Source organism: Leucopleurus acutus, assembly GCF_964270905.1.
Source record: "Leucopleurus acutus genome assembly, chromosome: 2".
In the NCBI taxonomy this organism is placed as follows: domain Eukaryota; kingdom Metazoa; phylum Chordata; class Mammalia; order Artiodactyla; family Delphinidae; genus Leucopleurus; species Leucopleurus acutus.
Genome location: NC_139143.1, coordinates 69,226,382 through 69,247,621, shown reverse-complemented (window position 1 = coordinate 69,247,621; position 21,240 = coordinate 69,226,382). Strand labels below are relative to the sequence as shown.

The following is a 21,240-nucleotide window of genomic DNA, read 5'->3' as shown; positions in this document are numbered from 1 at the left end:
ATTTATTGGGCAACCAGTAAGTGGCAGACACCGTTCTGGGCCAAGGTAGCCAAGTGGAGCCGGCTCAGAACGGCACTTCAGAGTCTGGGTGGGGAACTTAACAATTTTTATTGACAAATCGAGGGATATTTTGTTTACAAAAGCAAAACAAACAAAACCCCATTCATTTGTGCTCCAGGTAGTAGGAAAGAGTTCCCCGTTCCCAACCCTTTTTAAGCCAAAACAGGGGTCTCCTAAGAGGAGATTCAGACAAGATGGAGACTTCTTTTTAAGCTAGTAGATTTCTCAATATGCACACATAAATTATCTGATCCAGGCAAAGGACAGGCCTTAGAGACAGGACAAGGGGAGAGATGTGTTCTATCTGAACGACTGAATCAGAAGTCTCTCCCCATCGTAGCCCTCGGTTTTTTTTTTTGTTTGTTTGTTTTTTTAATTTTGTAAACGAACTGCTTCTTTTCCTTTAGGTAAGGCTCAGAGAAACCGGGAAAAGCTGAAACAGGCGAAGACAGACAATGAATAGATCTGGAGGACTGGACCCTTAAAGAGGCAGAGGAGACGCTGGCAGGGGGGGCGGGCGGGCCAGGACAGACCAGCGGACAGCCACGCAGGCAGGCAGGCAGACAGAGGGCTTGGCGGCGGTCGCCTCGGACAGCCGGGGACCTCCAGCGCCGGCATAAGGAGCCTGGGTGGGACCGAAAAGGCGGGGCCCCGCCTGCAGAGAGGGAGTGATGGACAGTCGGTACCTTCCAATCGAGTCCTTCAAAGTGCGCGGAGCAGGCCAATGAGCGGACAGCTGGGGCCGGCGCGGGGCCGAGGTCTGGGCGGAGGGCTGGCTGGCAGCGGCTGGGGCCGCGAGCGGGGATTGCGGCGTGGAGGTGCTAGCAGACGCGGGCGGCGGCGAGTCCGGAGCCCCCGGGCCGGAGCCGAGCTAACCGCAGTGGGGACCGGGGCCCAGAGCCGCGGCAAGTGCGGCCGGAGGACGATGGCAGCGCCCGCCGGGGCCGGGGCACTGATTGCATCCCCAGACCGCAGGCGCTGGCTGTGGTCGGTGTTTGCGGTGGCGCTCGGGCTCTGTGAGTGAAGCCGGGATGGCGGGGGCGGCGGGGCCAGGTGGCGGGCCCTGCGCGCGCGGGGCGCCGAGGTGGGGAGGGGGCGCGGCCTGCACGCCCTGGGGCCCGGGGAACGGAGCCGGCGGACCCCGCGACGGGCTGAAGGGGCGCGGAGCCTCTTTCTTCTTCCTGGATCCCTGCGTGTGGAGGAGGCGGGGAGAACTCCCTACCTTGCTCATTCCTGGGGGGCTGTCTGGGGAGCGGGCCCGGCGGGAGGCCGCATTGCGCCCTCGCTGAGTCGCCCACCGTCTCCGCCTGGCGACTCTGGGTCGCCCAGGCCCGCTTGGGATTCCGGTTCAGGAACCCGGGCTTCTGGCGTTCTCCACCTTTGGGAGGTGGCGGAAGGTTGCAGGGTTTTCATTTGTAGGGCCTTTGTTGATTGTTTCCCTTTTAAGCGACTGTTTTGTTTTACCTTGTTAGTTCCATTTCCAGTGCTCTCCAGCGCATTTTTTAAGCCTCTGAGATAGAAGGGTCCCGGAGTCTCATTTGTCTCATCTCTGTCGTCTGCAGAGCACCAGGAAGAAATTTACATTACTTCTGTGTTAGGTTGCAAAGAGCTGGGAATGCCACTGGAGTGACCTGGCTTAAAAGAGTTTTTGGTCCAATCCATAATAATTACAGTCCTAGTCACCGCAGTTTGACAAGACATAGGACATTAAAAGGCTCATTTTTCTTTAAAAAAAAAAAAACCACGTTTTTTTCCTTGCCAGATTTCATGAGTGAGACATAAAGTAAACCTCAGGCTGGATTTATTGAATTAGATGAGTTGTTTTACGGACATCTGCAGTGGTGTCTACCACAGGACTTTTTTGTGTGTGTGTTGTTCAAAGCAGAGTACTTGTTGCTGTCTCAGAATGTGGTTAAGTAATGGTTATAAAGAGAGCCAACTCCTAAAACACCACGGAGCCTTGTTCATTTCTTTTGTTTTGCGAAATGTCAGTTGCATGACAATATCTGAACATGAGTATACTCAGTAATTACTTTCATGGAAAAGTTCTTCATGTAATCTTTGGAGCCAGGAAAAATACCATTTAATGAATGATTCCAGGAGCTGTAAAGTATAAACGTAAAAGTCCCCCCACCCTCTGGAGGTTGATAGATGAATATATACTTTGTATATATAAGACAATCCATTCTGTATAAATGTCTCTCTTGAGGGGGAAAAAGAGGGTTAAAAAGCATGGGGGTTTTTGGTGGTGGTGGTGGTGATGGTGGTAATATTCATGTTTTAAGTGAAGAAGTAGGAAATAGCTTAAAACTAAGGTGTATCAGAAATCTTGTGTGTTCGGACAGAATTATTATGCATAAGAGGCAGACACCCGTCTTTATTGAGGACAAGAGCAGTCAGAGTAATCTTAATTAAACTCAAGGTATTAAAAAGTAGCAGAACTGAAAAACTGAATATTTATGGATACTAATACAAAAAGATCATCAGAATTACATCTACATACACCTTGGACATATGTAGCTCTTCCGTAATGAAGGATGAATGCTGATACATGAAAGCCCGCAGCTGATGTTATTGGTTAATTTTAGAAAACTATCGAATATTTCTTCTTTCAAGCTACCTTTTCTTATCATGAATAACTGTACATAGCAGTTCATGTTTGACAGAAAGTCTTCTCAAGTTTGATCTACATACAGTTATTCAGCAAACATTTACTAAGCATTTTTTAAGTATTAAGCACCAAAAGTATTCTAGGAAGGACAGTCCCTGGCCTCACATAATTTATCGTTCAGTGGGAGAAACAAAGTGTGATAAACAATATGAGAAGTCTTTCATTAATGGTTTGCTGTGAGAGCACTAAGGAGAGTCATCATCTCAGACCGAAGTTCAGGCTGCTAGAGAAAGAGTTGCTTAAGCTAAGTAGGTGGTGGGAGAAAACAGTATAGGCAGAGTCATGAATGAACCTGTTGGTAGGTCAGTGTCATGAGAAGTTGGATCGTGTATAGGAGAGATGGTGGGAATTGAGGCAGGAGAGCCAGCCAGAGGCACTAACTCCTGAAGGACCTTGTTTGCCATTCATAAGGCTGAATTTTATCCTAAGGGCTGTGGGGAGCCTGTGAAGGATTTCTGTGTTTATCGAGATGTGAAGTGTGAGATAGAATGGTGTGAGGCTGAAGAAACCAGAGGGTTATTGTAACAATCCAGAGGAGGAGGATTGAAGACCCGAATTAAAGCAGTGGGTTATGAAGAGAGGTCATATCCATGAGCTTGTTAGAAAGTGAATTTGGTGGGGCTTGGAAATCAATTTGATGTGGACTTGAAAGAGAGGAGTGTAAGATGACCCTAAGGTTTTGAGCTTGGAAAGCTGGGCATAGTTTTGGAAAGTAGGGCTTTTCACAGATGAAGATTATGGATGAGGGGAAAGGAGTGTTGGAAGAAGAGGATGGTGAAATTACTTTTGGATATGTTGAGTTTAAGATGCTGCTGATATATCTCAGTAGAAATGGGACATTTGGGTAGATAGTTTTAGAGGTGAGGAGAAAGTTCTGGTAGGAAATAGAGAGCTGGGAGGCTTTATGCGGGTCGTAGTTAAAGCTATGGATTGCTTGGATGAGGTCAGCAAGGAAGAGTGTATTGAAGGAAATAGCAGAAGGCCAAGGACAGAGTCTTGGGGTATACAGAGCCCGACAAGGAGGCTCGTTGAGTAAATGGAGAACCCGAAGAGTGTGGTGTCTTGGAAACTGAGAGAGAGTGAAGTTTTAAGGAAGAAGTTTTAACTGTGTCAGATGAAGAGAGAGTGAATACTTCAAGGATTCACTGAATGTGGCAATTGGAGTGTCTTTGGTAACCCTTAGGTAGGAATGAACACACAGTGTATGAAGAATAAATCTCAGTAATTTGCATCACCCATTTCAGTAAATGGCGCTACCATCCATCTAACTGCTCAACCCAGAAACCTAGGATCTGCCCTTGATAATGCCCCATCCTTCACTCCCCACATCCAGTCAGTTCTCCCATCTCCAAAATACTTCTAGGAATCAACCACTTCTTTTTTTTTTTTTTCTCTCACCCACTTTTTTTCTATCTGTGGTCCACTCCTAGCATTTTAGTCGAAATCACTGTCATTTCTTGCCTGTGATACTGTGATAGCCTCCCAGCTGGTCTCCCCATTTTCTCCTCTTGCCTCTTTTTAGTCCATTCTTCACAGAACTGCAAGAATGACTTTATAAAAATGCAAATCAGATCATGTTGCTTTCTTGTTTAAAATTCTTAATGGCTTCCCGTTGCACTCTGAATGACATCCCAACTTCTCCCCGTGGCCTATAGTTGTCTATGTGATCTGGTTTCTGCCCGCCTCTCTGGCTTCAACTTGTGCCCCTTGCTCACTATATTCAAGCCATGCTGCCATCTTTCTGCTCTTAGACACTCATTCCCACCCCAGGTCCTTTGCACTTGCTTTTCCTGCTGCCTGGTGTGCTCTTTCCCCAGAACTGCCCAGAGCTGTCTCCTTTTCATCAGTGAGGCCTTAGCTTAAATGTCACTTCCTCAGAGAGGCCTTCTCCAACCACCCTATCCAGTGGGGTCCCCTGTTATCATTTCTTGGCCCTTTATGTCCTTATTGTAATTCCTCACTATTTGGTGGTTCTTCTCTTTTCTCCTCCACTAGAATCCAGGACAGAGATAGTGTTGGTCTTGTTTATAGAAGTATCCCTAGTGCTTAGCATAGTGGATATGATAGATACTAATAAATATTTATTAAATGGCAAGGAGGCGTAGGCGTGTCTTGATAACAGTCTGTTAGTAGTTTGCCACACGTAGTTAGGATTTAGCCTGGCACATAGTAGGTATTTTTAGGCTGGCACATAGTAGGTATCCAAGAAATGTTTGTTGAAAGAAGGAATATTTTTTCCAAGTGTGATTTTTATACATTATCTGATAATTATCACTCTTTGAGTACTATTTCATATTTCTTCAGAAATGTAAGGAATGAATTAACATTCTTCAACCACTTTAAGCACTATAGTTTTGGAATTACTACTTATTATATACCAAAATTGTTTTATCATGTTTGTTATAGTATCTGAGTGTTTTATCAATAAAACTTTTATATTTTTTGAGGCTTGTTGACCAAGGTAGACTTCAAGTACTACCCCTGTAGTTGAAAGGCCACTAATCTAATTACCACTTCCCACAGCCTTTTACTCCTTATTTACTAGTTGAGATAGTAAAACAAAAACTTAGTTGTTTTTTTTTTTTAAATATTCTACCATTCATTTTTACCCTAACTCCAGGGTATTCACTAGGCTCAGAAGCTGCCAAAAAAAGAAATACACTATTAAGTGAAAGAGAGATATATGTGAAAAGTATATAAAATGCAAATTTGTGTTTTCACAAAGCCTTTATTCACTTATTCAACCAAATGAACACCTACTGGGCGCCAGGCACTGTTTTAGGTACTGTGGATGCAGCGGGGAGCCTAGATTCTAGTGGGAGGTGACAGACTATTCAAATAAAATAATGAACACCAAAGGACGGTTTAAATTCCTGACAGTCACCACATTTAAGATATTCACCTATTGTGAAAGGTTGCAGTAAAAAAAAAAAAGAAAAGAGGGAGAGGGAATACTATTGGCATTACAAAATAGATGTTTTTTTAACTTATGTTAGATGTTTTTTAATCCATTGTGGGATTTCATTAATGGTTGCTCTTTCCTACTGAGTTTAAAATGTGATTTAATTGGGAAAAACATAAGGCTTCCCTGGTGGCGCAGTGGTTGACAGTCCGCCTGCCCGTGCAGGGGACGCGGGTTCGTGCCCCGGTCCGGGAAGATCCCACATGCCGCGGAGCGGCTGGGCCTGTGAGCCATGGCCGCTGAGCCTGCGCGTTAGGAGCCTGTGCTCCGCTAACGGGAGAGGCCACAACAGTGAGAGGCCCGCGTACCGCAAAAAAACCCAAAAACCGAAACATAATATACACAGTTTTTCAGAAATATTGCTGCCTCCCCTCCACCTAGTTAATGCTGGTCTACCTGCTAAATATTTCTCACATTCCTTTCCATTGCCACTGAGGCTGAGTTAGTGCAGCCACAATCACATTTCTCCTGGATGATTAGAATCTTTTAACTGGAGCCCAGTTGTGTTTTTATTGAATTGTATCTTTATCTGAGAATTTGGATTCTCTGTGTAGGACATGCATCTCACGTGTACCTAAACCTTGCAAAGATTTTAATCTTGCTAAGACCATTGGAGTCATTTTAAAAAAGAGAATAAATGGTTTGCTTTGACATGGAATTCATTATAGATTAGTTTGGTCTTTAGCCTCCATCAAAGGAAATTTAATTATTAGAAGAACTAAAAGCATTGCCTGAGGTCTCAAGTATCAGATGGCTCTGGGTCTCCATCCCTAAGGCTGGTGAGATATGAAGGCTTCATATATCTTGAGTGATAGTCCTTTCTTCCTTTTCCACTCTTTGCCAAGCGCTTGACATTAGCAATGCCCTAGAGTCTAGACCAAAGTCATTGGAATTTTGGCTGCTAAGAAGGCAGAGGTCAGTTGGCTTTGTGACCATTTGTAGCGCCTAAATTGAGAAATTGCAATTGTCTCCTGGGACCTTTATATCTTTGCCCTTAAACCTCTTTATTTATTTATTATCTTTTTGAATGCATGTGGACTGCTGTAATTTTTTTTTTCCACTTATAATTTTCTCTTGGTCCCATTAGGCCTTTATGAAAAGGATAATTTCATTGATAAATTCTTCTTCAGTGATTTATTCTTTTTTTTTCCCCCCCTTCCAAACTCAAAGTCTCTTTAGAAATTGTGATCCTTTGTAATACCTTTGATCTACTCTCAGGGCCTGTGGCTTGAATAGTTTTCTGACAACTGTGATGTGTTGTACTCAGTTCTTAGGTTTAACTAATTGGCGTTAGAGAGGCAGTATGTCTTTGTTGAGCCTGAGTTATTTATTATTATAGATAAGATTGCCCCTTAGAATGAAATCCCTGACTTGAGTTTGTTAGTACTGTGCTGTAACTTGTAACCAGCTGAGCAAATGTCAATGAATTTGCAATGAACATTTTCTATACTGAGACTCTGATATTCTACTTTGGGATCTGGGGAGTTCATTATGTGCAATTTAAAACCATTTTAAACATGGTTTTATCAGAATTAAGAAATGTCTTCTTTTCTCTCCAAACGTTAAAGAACCCAGTGTGCAGTTATGTAAGTTTAACGTAATCCTGTGCTTCTTCCAGATAACACTTTAAAAGATGAAGGTGCTATATTGTAGACTAAGCTTCAGTAAGAACTTATATGACCCTGTGCCAGACAGTTTCCTACAGTTACTCACATCCAGGTCATAATTGCTATTTACCTTCCTCTGAAGGGTGTTGCTAGGAAACATAAGCAAAGGACTCAGCTTCCTAAGAGAAAAATGTGTTAAAATGCAAATATTTGAAATCTCCTAAGTGGTAAGAAGGGCAGAGAGAAAGTGAGTAGTTAGGGAGAAGTTTTGAATTAATTAACTCAAATTTTATCTATCTGTCTAGATATAGATACAAATTTTATATATATATTTATCTTTATATATATCTTTTTCTTTTCAGCCAGGTATAACTTAGAAGTTTGGATATAAAACTAGGTTCATGTTATTTCTTTTGTTCAGCCCTCATTTACTGAGTGTGTACCATGTGCCAGGCCTTTGCTAATCAATTTATATCCATTATCTCATCTCCTTACAACTCTGTGTGATAATCATTATTTTTATTAATTTTACAGATGAGGAAACTAAGAATCAGACAGGTTGTGTAACTTGTGCAAAATCACACAGCTAATATATGGTAGAGTTGGGACTCAAAACTCCAAAGCATATATTTGCAACCACTCTGCATTATTATAGAATTTCTCCTTCAAAGTTTCTAACCACTTTTTCGGAGGCTTCCAGGATGTCTTAAATGTTTGCAAAGAGTCTTCTAACTGTCCCAGGGCATCCACCAATGTCCTCGTCTCTGTGGTCATGTTTGTGCTGAGAACCCCATTCCTTGATGCTGCTGGCTCCACCCTAGAGGGATGAAGCTGTGCGGTGAAGCCCTCCTCACTAATGATGCAAAATCGTGCTCTGACTGCTCCTCAGGGATTGTTAAGGGTGTGGTTCTTGTAGTTTCTCACTCCGATACTGCTCCCTCTGGCGAGGACACAGCATGAATCCATTTATCCAAGTGTCTGACACCATGAGGCTCAGCAAGGTTCCTTGCCCTTCATCAGGAGGCACTACATGTTGACAAGCCGCTGAACCTTCCCTCTTCACTTGGGCTGAGTTCTCCCTGGAGGCTGTGCAGATCCTTCTGCAGTTAGACTCCTGGCAGGCTTGCCCTACAGGATGTCCAGACAGGCTCGGGGTGTTCAAACCAGAGGCTTCTCACTGGCCGCCTTTCCCTGGCCGCCTTTCCCTGGCCCCTCCACCCCATTGGAAGAGGTTCTGTAGCCCTGCTGCCTTGCTGCCTACCTTGAGCAGAAGTTCCAGCCCTTGTCTCTTAACTAGTAGGGAACTTTCAGTCTTGATCACTTTCAGCTGTTTGGAATTTAATTCCTCCCTCCCCCTCCACCCCAGTGACTGCAAGTATAGAAGAACCCCAGTAAGGCTTGCTGAACTTTATACACTAGAGAAATTAGAAAATATTTCAATAATAAGCAGAGGTGATGCTGATTTGTATATGGATTTCAGAACAGAAAATGCTGAGGGGCAATTTCTCATTCTCATTTCAAATTATAGGTCCACATTCTCTTACCAGCAATTCCAAAATCCCAAAAGCTCTGAAACTGAAAGTTTTTTCCTAAGTTTGATACAAACTCTTTTTTTTAAAAAATTTATTTATTTTTGGCTGCGTTGGGCCTTCGTTGCTGCGCGCAGGCTTTTTCTAGTTGTGGCGAGTGGGCTTAGTTGCTCCGTGGCATGTGGGATCTTCCCGGACCAGGGCTACGAACCCGTGTCCGCTGCATTGGCAGGCGGATTCTTAACCAGCGTGTCACCAGGGAAGTCCCAATACAAACTCTTTTGGCTGCAAAATTTGACCTGAACTAATGAGAGACTATTTTCAATCGTGATCCACTTGGTAAGACCAATTATATGTTTCAATACAGAAATACTTATGTGTTTGTTTATGGGATGCTGCCCTATACCCGGTTGGGGCTGTTTATATAATATATAGTATATGCATTGTATTAATTTTCTGAAATCTGAAAAAGTCTACCTTCTGAAACACATCTAATACATAAAGCTAATGGCTTGCCACTTAATCGCCTTTAATCTCCTTTCTTAGTTTATGCTACTTTGGACTCGGCCTCCTCTTTATTCAAGGGGTTCTAGATCTGTAAACTGGCGCAAGTCTGGGAATTGATGGAGGAGACGTGACTTTTTGTTTTTATGATTCAAGTTAGACTTTTGTTCCTGTGACCTAGAACTTTTCTGCTTATATAGCTCAAGTAAGAATTTAGTTGGCTGCCCGTCTGTGTCACTTCCAGGAGCACTGTGATCACCTAACCAGCGTTGTGTGTCCCTGTGAGTCAGACTACTCTGGTTGGCTGCTTTCCCTCTGCTGTTCATTATGGTAACTGTACCTGCCTTGCCTTTGACAGCTGAGTGCTGCCATTTCCCCGGACACTCCAGGATCCAGTTCCTTCCATTGCATTTAGGAAGCATCACATCAGTGTTAACAATTCCCTCTGTCAGTTCTGGCTGACAGAGAAGAGTGGTCCTGGGGCTCTTCAAAGATGCTGGGGCTCCTGTCACAAATTTATTTCTCATAGTTATGCTGAAAGGCATGTCTTCTGGACCTTCCCAGGGTGGATGATTGTGTCTTAAATGACAGATCCACTCTAACTTTCCAATCTTCCTGAACCTTCATTAAATCCCTTCCCCTAGGGACTTCCCTGGTGGCGCAGTAGTTGGGAATTCGCCTGCCAGTGCAGGGGACACGGGTTCGAGCCCTGGTCCGGGAAGATCCCTCATGCCATGGAGCAACTAAGCCCGTGCACCACAACTACTGAGCCCGTGTGCCACAACTACTGATGCCACGTGCCACAACTACTGACATCTGCATGCCTAGAGCCCGTGCTCCACAACAAGAGAAGCCACTGCGATGAGAAGCCCACGCAGTGCAATGAAGAGTAGCCCCCGCTCGCCACAACTAGAGAAAGCCTGCATGCAGCAACAAAGACCCAATGCAGCCAAAATAAATAAATAAAGTAATTAATTAAAAAAACAATCCTTTCCTCTACATTAAGCCAAGGCGGGTCTGGCATTCCAAGTTCATTTACTGTGGGCCACTTTGGGTCCACGTTGTAGCCAAGGAACCAAAACAAACTGTTAGAAGCTCTTTCTAAGGCCCTGAGTTGCGGCATTAAATGCAGAATATCTATTTAATGGGCTCTTATCGATCTATTTGGCCCGATTCAACTTTCTGTTCCTTCCACCATTATCCCACATGCTTAGTATCCATTCCACACATATTCCCTGATTTCTGTCTGTGTGAATTAGAAAAATCAAGTAGTTGTTTTGGAGTGTAGTGCATCTCCTCATGGGTCACACTTTGTACCTGTAGGGACCTTCTATGACTTGAGTCTGGTGATAAGTCTAGAATCAAAGAGTGGGATGGGTGGTCAAGACAATCAGCAGTGTCTTTCAAGGCAGCTGCCTCAGGGGAGGCCATTAAGGTTTCCTCCAGCAAAGCAGGGTTAATCTCAGGCTGGGGTCTGCTTCTACTGGCAGAGAAGACTCTGATATTTCGGGGTTCAATGTCCCCAGCTTTATCAGGGTCTTCCCAACAGGGTCCCCACTCCTTCTCAGTCAGTGCCCTCACTTTAACAGTAGACACCTGTGAAGTTGGGAATTCAAATTGCTTTGTAATTCAGCCAATCTCAGGATGAAATTCTGGATTTGATTTTTAGCAGTCTCAGCCCTGTGGCTGTAGGAGATAAGGGTCCGTTTCAGGGTAGACATAGAAGTTTTCTGGTCATTTATGAACACTTGAGCTGGGACTTTGAATCCTTGAGCTCATCCTTTCCCCACTTTGTCTAGTGACTTTAGGAGCAATTAACCAATATCATTATCCTCATTCATCTGACAAAAATGTTCAAAGGTGTTATATACATGGTCATCCAGAACCTTGCCTTTTGTAAGTGTTTGATTAGGAGTATTCACTGGTGATGCTTTGCATATCTCTGTGACCACATTGTGTCATGGGCTATCAGTGCTCTCTTTACTACTGGAAATAGTCATTCGTGTCTTTAAGTCTCATCAGAGTGGAGAGCCAGTTCCAGAAGCCCCAGAACCAATTCAGAAGACTCATCCTTAAGATTCTCTTCTTCCAGAACCATTCTTGGTACCAAAATCTGTATTAGTCAGAATTCTCCACAGGACCAGAACCAGCAGGATAAATGGATGGATGGATGGATGGATGGATGGATAGATAGATAGATATTTTAAGGAAATGACTCACAACGGTGGCGGCTTGGCAAGTCTAAAATCTGCAGGGTAGGCTGGCAGGGTGGAAATTTAAGGAAGTAGTATAGTTGGAGTCTAAAGGCAGTCTGCTGGTAGAATTCTTTCTCATAGAGGTCAGTCTTTGTTTTTTTAAGACCTTCAGCTGATTGGATGAGGCTCACCTAACACTAGGGAGGATAATCTGCTTTGCTCAGAGCCTGCCAAATTCAATGGTAATCTCATCCCAAAACACACCTTCATAGAAACATCCACAGTAGTCTTTCAACAAAGATTATTGGTCCAGCTGGTCGCCCAGCCAAGTTGACACATAAAATTAACCGCCACACCAGTAATGATTTATAAAAGCCAAGCCATAAGTGGAGATCTCAAATTGTTGATTTCCCTTGATTGTAAACAGTTCTCTCCCTTGCTCTAGTTTAGCACTTCCTGTTCACACCTCAGGTCAGTGTGATCTGACTTCTGCCTCCTCTCACCTAGTTGACACTTTGATAAAGGTCCCCTGAGGTTGCCAAACCAACTGACCGTCTCAGTATTTCAGGTCTTTTCTTCCTGGACTATTTTGCTTCCTCGACATTTTTGACCACCTTGATCTTATTTCCTTTGTCTTTGTGACATTACTTGTGATTCTCATCCCTCTTCCCTGTCTGCTCCAAGCGTCCTCCCTCTGCCTGTGCCCCAACATTGATTTTAAGGTTCTGCTCTCAGCCATCTGCTAGTCTCATCACATGCTCATCTTTGGTGACCTCATCCAATTTTGTTCTTATTACTGCAGTTCATATCTGGCAGGTAAGGCATTCGATAAAGATTTGTTAAATAAATGGTGACTCCCAAATATATCTCCTGTGGTCTGAACTGCAGACTCTTACCCACTGCCCATATCCATTTGAATGTCTAGAGGCACCTCAAACTTTGTATGTTCAAAACTCCACTCCACGTATCTCTCCTTTCCAAACTCTGCCTCTACTTCACTCCAGTGGCCATTATTCTTGTTGTTTCCCACTGTCCCATTTGCCTCTCTCTCAGACAAGAACTTGGACATCATCTTAGAATCCTTCCTTTCCCTCACCCCACCTCCATGGGTTTAATCAGGGCCCTGACAATGTTTACCTTATATTTCTGAATCCACCCCTTGTTTTCCATTGCGCTTGGACAAGTGCCAATCTTTCTAAGTCCAGATGACTGCGAGAGCCTCCTAACCGGTCTCCCTAATGCAAGTCAAGTTCCGCTCAGGTCCACCCTCCCAGCTGTTGCCAGAGGGATCTCTCGTGGGCAGCCTTAATTGTGCTACCCTCTGCTAAGACCCTCCATCCCTCCCCATAGCCTCCAGGGTAAGCTCAGGTCCTTAGCTTGCTTCATGTGTTCTGCCCTGTCACCTGCCATTCCCTTCCTTGCGCTTTATTGATTGTTTGCAACATTTCCGCATGGTTCGCTATTTTGTCTCCTTGATTTTCTGTGTGGTATGTTCACTCTCCCTCCTGATTACCCTTCTCCCTATTTATTTACTCGTCTACCCCTATTTAGCCTTCCTATCTCAAGTGCAAGCTCGTTCGGCAGATATTCTGAGGCAAGTGCCCTGCCTCTAAGCTTCTGCTCTGTCACTTCATCTGAAATTATCTTTTTATATGATTGTTTCTCTATATGCAGAACCGTGCCTTATTCATTTTTAGGTCTCCGATACTTAGCACACTACCTGGAACGTAGTAAGTGTTTAGTAGATGTTAGGTGGACTGTTGAATTGAACCCCATGTAGGAACTATAAACATTAGAGCAGAGATTGAGTGAAAATAAGGAGGTAGGTCCTTCTGGGACTTGGAATCTCAAGATGCAGGGAGCAGTCAGATGTCAGTTTTATAGTTCAGACATTGGATTTGACAGTGATATGGCTCGGGGGGAAACTGTCTAACCAAGCTCTCAAGGGCATTGTATCTAGTAAGAACATCATGTCAGCTTATTGATTTTCAGTGAGCATTATAAATGCTGGGGTGCTAGAATGTTTAAATGCATTGAATTGTTAATGTATTTTTCTCCCTGTCCAAAGACAGACTGTCCTCACAAGATTGCCCAGGGATTATGGGATCAACTCAATGGATGTCTGTTGAATAACCATGATGGCTATGATCGTCAAGCCATGATAGCCTGAAACACCCCTCTGTCCATGGTAGGCATATGACTGGCAGATACATTGGATTGGTTAAGTCATCCTCTTCACTGGAGAGTGCTGTCGCATACTGACAATGACACTTTAGACATGAGGAGACAGCCTAGAAACCTTCATTGGAAACCTTGATAGTTTCCTGCATCTTGAGAGTTTTCCTAGACAGAGAGCCTGTCGTATAGAGTGGATTCTTTCTACAGATGACTAACATCATCTATTGAGTGTTGATAGTTCTTGCAAAATTTGTAGACCTTTTTTTTTTCTTTAAGTAATTGGTTCTATACCAGATTTCAAAGTATATAATATACTAATGTTGAATGGGAAGAACGTTAGACTTAGGAGTCAGAGTACACAAAAGTGAACACAAACACAGTGAACACTCATGTCAATTACCAGTGCAATGGCACAAAATAAAATGAGCATACAACCGCTAACCCCATTATTTGCTGGTCTCCATTGCTGTAGTTTGTATTCTCCCTGCTGTTTATAGCTGAAAATACATTATTTCTTCACTGTATGTTTCTTCTTTCTCGGTTCTTCCACTAGAGTATAAATCTCCACTAAGGCCCAGAAAGTGCCTGGGACATAGTGGGAACCCAGTAAGTGTTTGTTGAATATATTTGTTGGGGGTGGGCAGAGTGTTGCTATAGTACTTTATTAAAGTTTGTTAGTTGAAAGTTTTGAAATAAGAGAGCTTTTTGAACTTTTAAATAAAACTGTCTAAAACTCTAAGGTATAATTTACAGTATACAACTGTGGAAATTGAGCTCTGGAATTCTCAGTAGGTGCTGCCTTCCCATAAGCATTGCCATGACACCCTAAGAAGCCCCAGGGAGCCCACTAAGCAGCTGTACACCTGGGGAATGCAGCCAGAGAACTTGTTTGTTCCTTACTCTCGGAGAGTATCTGGATTTACCCTTTCATTCTTCATATCCCCGTTGACCACAGTCACCTGTGGGAGGTCCCTGGATGCATGCTGTCTCTTGAGGAGTTTTTTCTTACTACTGAGAACATCTTCTACCGTGGCCATCCCTCTTACCCTTTTGTCTTCTCTGAGCCTCGTCATCAGCAGAAAATGCACCAACTCCAAAATCTCATCCTACTCTTCAAGTGCGACCTCCTTCTTACAGTCTCACTGCAGCACTTTCTGGAACTGATTAAGATGTATGATTCTTTCCAACTCTCTTATTTACATTAGTCACTTCCCTTCTGCTCCTCTCTCTGTCTCCAGCTTGGAGTCCATGGTCCATTGTTGTAATCACTCCCTTTCAAATACTCCTACTTCCCTTGCCCTTCTGTCCCTCCATTGTAATCAGCTGGCCAACCCCCAGCCCTATCATCTCTTTTCATCTCCTCAAGGATCTGTTGCTTTAGTCATTGCCTCTCTTTGGATCATTCTTAGTACAATACAGACAAGCTCTAGAATTTCTAATCTTTAAAAGTCCTTTCTTGGTCCCACAGTCTCCTTAGCTACATTTCTGAAAAGTTGTCTGTACTCCTGTCTTTGTGCACATCTCTGCCCTTCCCACCCGTTCTCACAGGCTGCCTCCTCCACACCGCTGAAACTTCTCACGTCAGGGTCACCAGTGCACCCCAAGTTGCCAGACTCTCTAGATCCTTTTCTGTAGTCATCGTCTGAGACCCCCTGCCATTCCTCTTTTCTTTCCTGACACCCCATTCTCTAGTTTTCTTCCCCTCTCCCAATCTGCTCCCTTTCATCCACCTTTGTCAGGGTCTTTCTTCTCTCCACACCTGCCCTTACAGGGTCTGGTGTTCCTCCAGACTTAGGCCTGACCCTCATCTTCCACTACATTATTTTCTGAGGTGATGGCATTTTCTTCTGTGGTTTTCAGTGCTGTACCACCTGCATGCTGGTAACTTCAGAAATTTATGCACAGCCCAGACCTCTGAGTTTCAGACCTGCGTATCCAGTTCCCTATTTGACTCCATCTGGAGGTCTCATAGGCATCGCAAACTTAACATTTCCAAAAGTGCAGGTTGATTTCTGTTCCTTCTCCCCAGTTAAATCTCTAGCTCTGTAAGCACTTTACTTATTCAGTTGCTCAGGCCAGAAACTCAGGAGTTATTCTTGGTGTATTCTTTTTCTTCATTCCCATATTAAGCTATCAGCAAGAAATCCTGTTGGTTGTCCATTTCTCTTTCCATCTTCTCTCCTCCGGTCCAGGTCACCACCGCTCTATCCCAGAACTATTGTGGTAATTTTTTTTTTTTTTTTTTCTGTACGCGGGCCTCTCACTGTTGTGGCCTTTCCCGTTGCGGAGCACAGGCTCAGCGGCCATGGCTCACAGGCCCAGCCGCTCTGCGGCATGTGGGATCTTCCCAGACCGGGGCACGAACCCGTGTCCCCTGCATCGGCAGGCGGACTCTCAACCACTGCGCCACCAGGGAAGCCCTATTGCGGTAAATTCTTAATGAATTTCCCTCCTGCTGCCCACATTACCCTCCATTAGAACTATTTTAAAGTGCATGTCATTTACCTGAAACGTTTTAAAACCTGTTGGTATGATCAAATTATTCTTGTTTCCATAATGTCAAAAGCCTGGAATATAAGCATAAGAGTATATTGCTTAATTGTAGTATTATGGGCAGATGTATTAATAGTAACTTTCAAATGAAAAAGATACTATCCAACTTTTACAATAAATATACATGGATTGCCTTAAGGAATTTTGGTAAGGAGTCTGTTATCAGTCTACCATAGTCATAATAGTTTCATTTTGTAACTAGCGCACAAACTCTAGATATGTTGTTTTCTAGGTGGTGGTGATAGTGGTAACTTTAAACCAATGTGTACTATGTTTGATATGGTAGAGAGTTGTAAGTGTGATAGAGGGATGTCTTTTTTAACTCATTCAGTTGATAGGTTTGTTGATGGGGTTTATCACTCAAAATCAGACACTTTGTGAGAACGTTCTGCAGATCTTTTTATGGCTGTTGGAGCCAGCTTCATACGCAGGCAATCAGCACAGTCGCGCAGGACCTCACACTCAAAGGACCTTATAAGCAGCTTGGCGTTTACTGCTCTGAGGCCACCGTCTTGAAAGTCTTAATAATTTTATCTTTGAATGTGTACTTTGTAAGTGAAGTCTGATGAGGCAGTGGGGTGTGCGTGGGGCTCAGAGCCTGAGCTCACATGGAAGCTTGCCTCCTGCAGCCTCCTTGCCTCCCAGGGATGGGTTTTTGCTCTCCAGCCCCAGGTGCCTTGGGGTATTCTTGGGTGGAGCAGCACGGTGACCATTCCCTTCCCCCTGGGCTGGCAGCACCCTGGTGAGTTTGGTGGGCAACTCAGCAGTGTCCTCTTACCCTCCTGATCCAAGTACCAAGCCCTCTCCCACCCCTATCTTGGACCCTGCAAATTGTGTAGCTCCTGGCTGTGTAGGGTGACTGTTAGCAAGTACTGTGGGAAGTTTCTGGACTAAAATCATATTGCTTATGCTTTATGGTCTGGAGTTGGCAGTGTGACCGATCATTTGCACTTTATACTGGAGCAATCCCAAAGTCATTCTCCAAGAGAAGTGCTGCTTTGCTTGCCCGGGGCATTCCCATGACTCACCTCCCACCCATGAGCGAGATGGCCACAGATCTAGGTGAGAGGTTTGAGTTGGCACCTCAGTTTTTACAGTCCACCTGCTTTGTTCTTTGATCTGTCAAGAATGTGGATCTACCTTTGATAATCAACACAGACCCACACGGGCAAAGAATATAACAGGAAATGTTTCGCCGAACAACTTTTATCAGGAGCCCAGCTAAGGGAAGTGATATTTGTAGAGGATTGTTCAAGTGATATGCAGTCCATTTATTTCTGTAGCTGTTCCACGTCCTGTCCTTGGTTTAGCTTTGTACTTGGACAGTCATGCTTTGGATCCTTACACAGTTGCTTTCTTTGAATCCTGTTGTGGTGTAATGTCATCAGCATTTTTTTTAGGGGTGTCAGGAGAGCCTGCTCTATAAAACTCACTGTTGGACTGCTCCAGGTTGTTCTTGAAGACATGTCCCCTGCATTACTCAGGGTGCCCTATGTGAGAAATCTTTCCTGGAGACGGTGGCCAGGAAAAGCTTTGTTTTAGCCAGTATATAGACCATGTCTCCTGCATATATGTGTTCTGTTACCCTACCCTCAGTATTGATCTTTTAATGGATATTATCCTGATTCCATGTTTTATTTAATATTTATATTCACACGTATTTTTAGGAAGCCACATCAACTCCTTCATATAACTAGGCAGAGTATAAATAAATGAAAGTAACGATGCCTCTTGCTTCCAGTAGTCAAGTCATAGTGTTTTATTTTCCATTGCTCTGATTCCGGTTAACTTGGCCTCTGTCTCTGGACTCTGCATGAACAACTGTTGACCATTATTTACTTAGAGATTACTTTAGAACACCTTCCATTTCAAAAAAAAAGTAGATCTCATGGAGGCGGAATGGGCAGCCTTTCTGTCCTCTACTTTCAGCACTGTTTACACCATTCTCAAAGCTAGCCAATCCACTAGCATTGCTATGTACACCTGGGGATCCTGACACTGTGAAAGTGCTTGGCAGGTACAGTAGAGGACTGTGGGAGTGACCTCTGCCCTCAAGGTGCTTAGAGTCCATTTGGAGAGATAACTAATGTGCATGAAGTAAATGGGACTGACATTTTTAGACTCCTTACTAATGCAATAGTTTTTCAGAGAAAAGAGGCTATTGTCTATTTTGATAGATACTTTTTATAGTCCAGAAGCATCACATTGCACAAATACACCTAAATGTTTTTGCAGCTGCTTATTTATCAAATAGATGTATGGAGCTTATCATAGGCCAGGTACTCTAATAAGCCCTTTATAAATATTAACTCACTTCATTTCCATAATAACCCTATGAGGTAGATACTGTTATTAGAGTACATTTACAGTAGTAGCAGCTGAAGCACCAACAGGTTTTTGCCCAAGGTTGTTATTTCATTATTCCTTGTTATTTCAGGTAGCTCTCTGGCTGCTAGCGTTGCAGACCACAGAGCCACACTGGTGGTTTCCCAGGAAAAATTGTAGATATCTTGTAAAAAACTTACCTTACTAGGGGGAGAATTTTTGAAGTGTAAGATAAATAAGATCCATTAGAAAGTGTATCTGAATGAAGCCAAGAGGGTTTTTTGTTTGTTTTTTGGCCACACGGCTCGTGGGACATTAGTTCCCCAACCAGGGATCGAACCCAGTCCCACGCCACCAAAAGTGCCAAGTCCTAACCGCTGGACCGCCAGGGAATTCCCCCCAAGAGTTCTGTAAGAACTTACACATCCACAGATGGGTTTTCCCACTTCCTCCCTCTGAAATAAGTTTACATATAGGCCTTAATAAAAGTCCTTATTATGGCTACTTTACAATAGTGGGTGAACATTTTATCCATTTATATCATTAAATTTATTTACTTTAAATTGGGAGTGAAATCATAACAGAATGATATCTGCTGCCATCAATTCAAGGATAAATATTGCTGTGATCACTCCACAGAGGTGAGATGGACACCAGCAGCCCCACACCCCATATTTGGTTCAGATAAAAGAATTGATGGTGCCACATGTGTACCAAGAAGATATGAAGAGATTTGTTAGTCATGTAATAAGGCTTTCTGGGAAGGGCAGGGCAGGCTTCTCAAGCTGGTCCAAAAGTGGCCTGAAAGAACAGGGAAATAAGTCTGGCTTTGCTTTTATTTTGATTAGATGATGGGGCCTGAGGTCAGAGCTCCCATCTGTGCTTCGGGCCAGGGCTTGGTTTTAGCTTCCCATCTGCCCCAAAGGAGGGATCACCTGGGTTTTCTTATCAGCTTCCCCTTGGGGAAAGGGGATTGGAACAGCTTGAAAGTTGTCAGCAAACATCAGATTCTCTATTACAAATATATTTTTAAGTGCTTATCGTTGTTTATATTGTGGGGCAAAAATGTTGTCTCTGTACTAAGTAAACACCATTAATCTAATGTTGCAAATGGAAGATTCAGCACATTCTGTTAAGAATGTTTTTGGAGGATACAAGGGCATATCCTGTGTATCTTTCAAAAACACTGAAAAATTTAACATCTCCAATATGTGTGGGTTAAAAATGATGCTGAAGGGCTTCCCTGGTGGCACAGTGGTTAAGAATCTGCCTGCCAATGCAGGGGACACGGGTTCGAGCCCTGGTCCGGGAATATCCCACATGCCGTGGAGCTACTGAGCCTGTGCTCTGGAGCCCTCGAACCACAACTACTGAGCCCGTGCGCTACAACTACTGAAGCCCACGCACCTAGAGCCCGTGCTCCGCAACAAGAGAAGCCACCGCACTGAGAAGCCCCCACCACAACGAAGAGTAGCCCCCACTCGCTGCAACTAGAGAAAGCCTGCTCACAGCAACAAAGACCCAACGCAGCCAAAAATGAATAAATAAATTAATTTAAAAAAAAAAACAAAAAACAATGATGCTGAAATATTGGGTATTGCCTGAGTCACTGTGGGCAAAGAAGCCTTTTTTTTTTAAAAGCATTTTATTTTATTTTATTTTTTAAATTTTATTTATTTATTTTTGGCTGTGTTGGGTCTTCGTTTCTGTGCGAGGGCTTTCTCTAGTTGCGTTGAGCGGGGGCCACTCTTAATCGTGGTGCGTGGGCCTCTCACTATCGTGGCCTCTCTTGTTGCGGAGCACAGGCTCCAGACGCGCAGGCTCAGTAGTTGTGGCTCACGGACCTAGTTGCTCCGCGGCATGTGGGATCTTCCCAGACCAGGGTTCGAACCTGTGTCCCCTGCATTAGCAGGCAGATTCTCAACCACTGGGCCACCAGGGAAGCCAAGAAGCTTTTTTTTTCTAAGCTTTATTTTTATGGCATTAATGATTTCTAAGTTTTATCACATTCTTTTTGTACTTCATTAGACAGATCCTTAATAAATAGGAACTCTTTTTTAACTGAGTTTTTAAAAAAAATTACCTGTATACAATATTTAAAGGTTACTTTCCATTTACAGTTATTACAAAATATTGGCTATATTCCCCGTGTCATCCTTGAGTTTATCTTACACCCACTAGTTTGTACCTCCCACTCCCCCACCCCTATGTGCCCCTCCCCACCTCCCCACTGGTAACCACTATATCTGTGAGTCTGCTTATTTTTTGTTATATTCACTAGTTTGTTATTGTTATAGTTTTTAGATTCCACATACAAGTGATATCGTACAGTATTGATTTTTTTTTCTGTGTGACTTATTTCACTTAGCATAGTGCTCTCCAGGTCCACCCATGTTGGTGCAAATGGCCAAATTTCGTTCTTTTTTATGGCTACGTAGTATTCCAGTGTGTGTGTGTGTGTGCGCGCGCGCGTGTGCGTGTGTGTGCACGTGCATGCACGCACACACACACGTGTATCTATCTCACATCTTTATTATCCATTCGTCTGTTGATGGACACTTAGGTTGTTTCCATGTCTTGGCAATTGTAAATAATGTTTCTATGAACATTGGGGTGCATGCATGTTTTTGAATTAGTGTTTTTGGGTTTTTTCGGA

At 43.6% G+C, this 21,240-nt stretch overlaps 1 protein-coding gene across 2 annotated transcripts in view; it reads left to right on the top strand.

The window, feature by feature from the left end:
* Positions 1-908: 908 nt before the first annotated feature.
* Positions 909-21,240, top strand: part of MPZL1 (myelin protein zero like 1) — a 61,588-nt gene continuing 41,256 nt past the window's right edge. The window contains exon 1 of one of the 2 annotated variants that reach the window (XM_082865756.1): positions 909-1,076. In XM_082865756.1, the coding sequence (XP_082721882.1) occupies positions 986-1,076 (91 nt within the window). In that variant the 5' untranslated portion in view covers positions 909-985. The remainder of the gene's footprint in view (positions 1,077-21,240) is intronic. The other variant, XM_082865757.1, reaches the window with a different exon arrangement.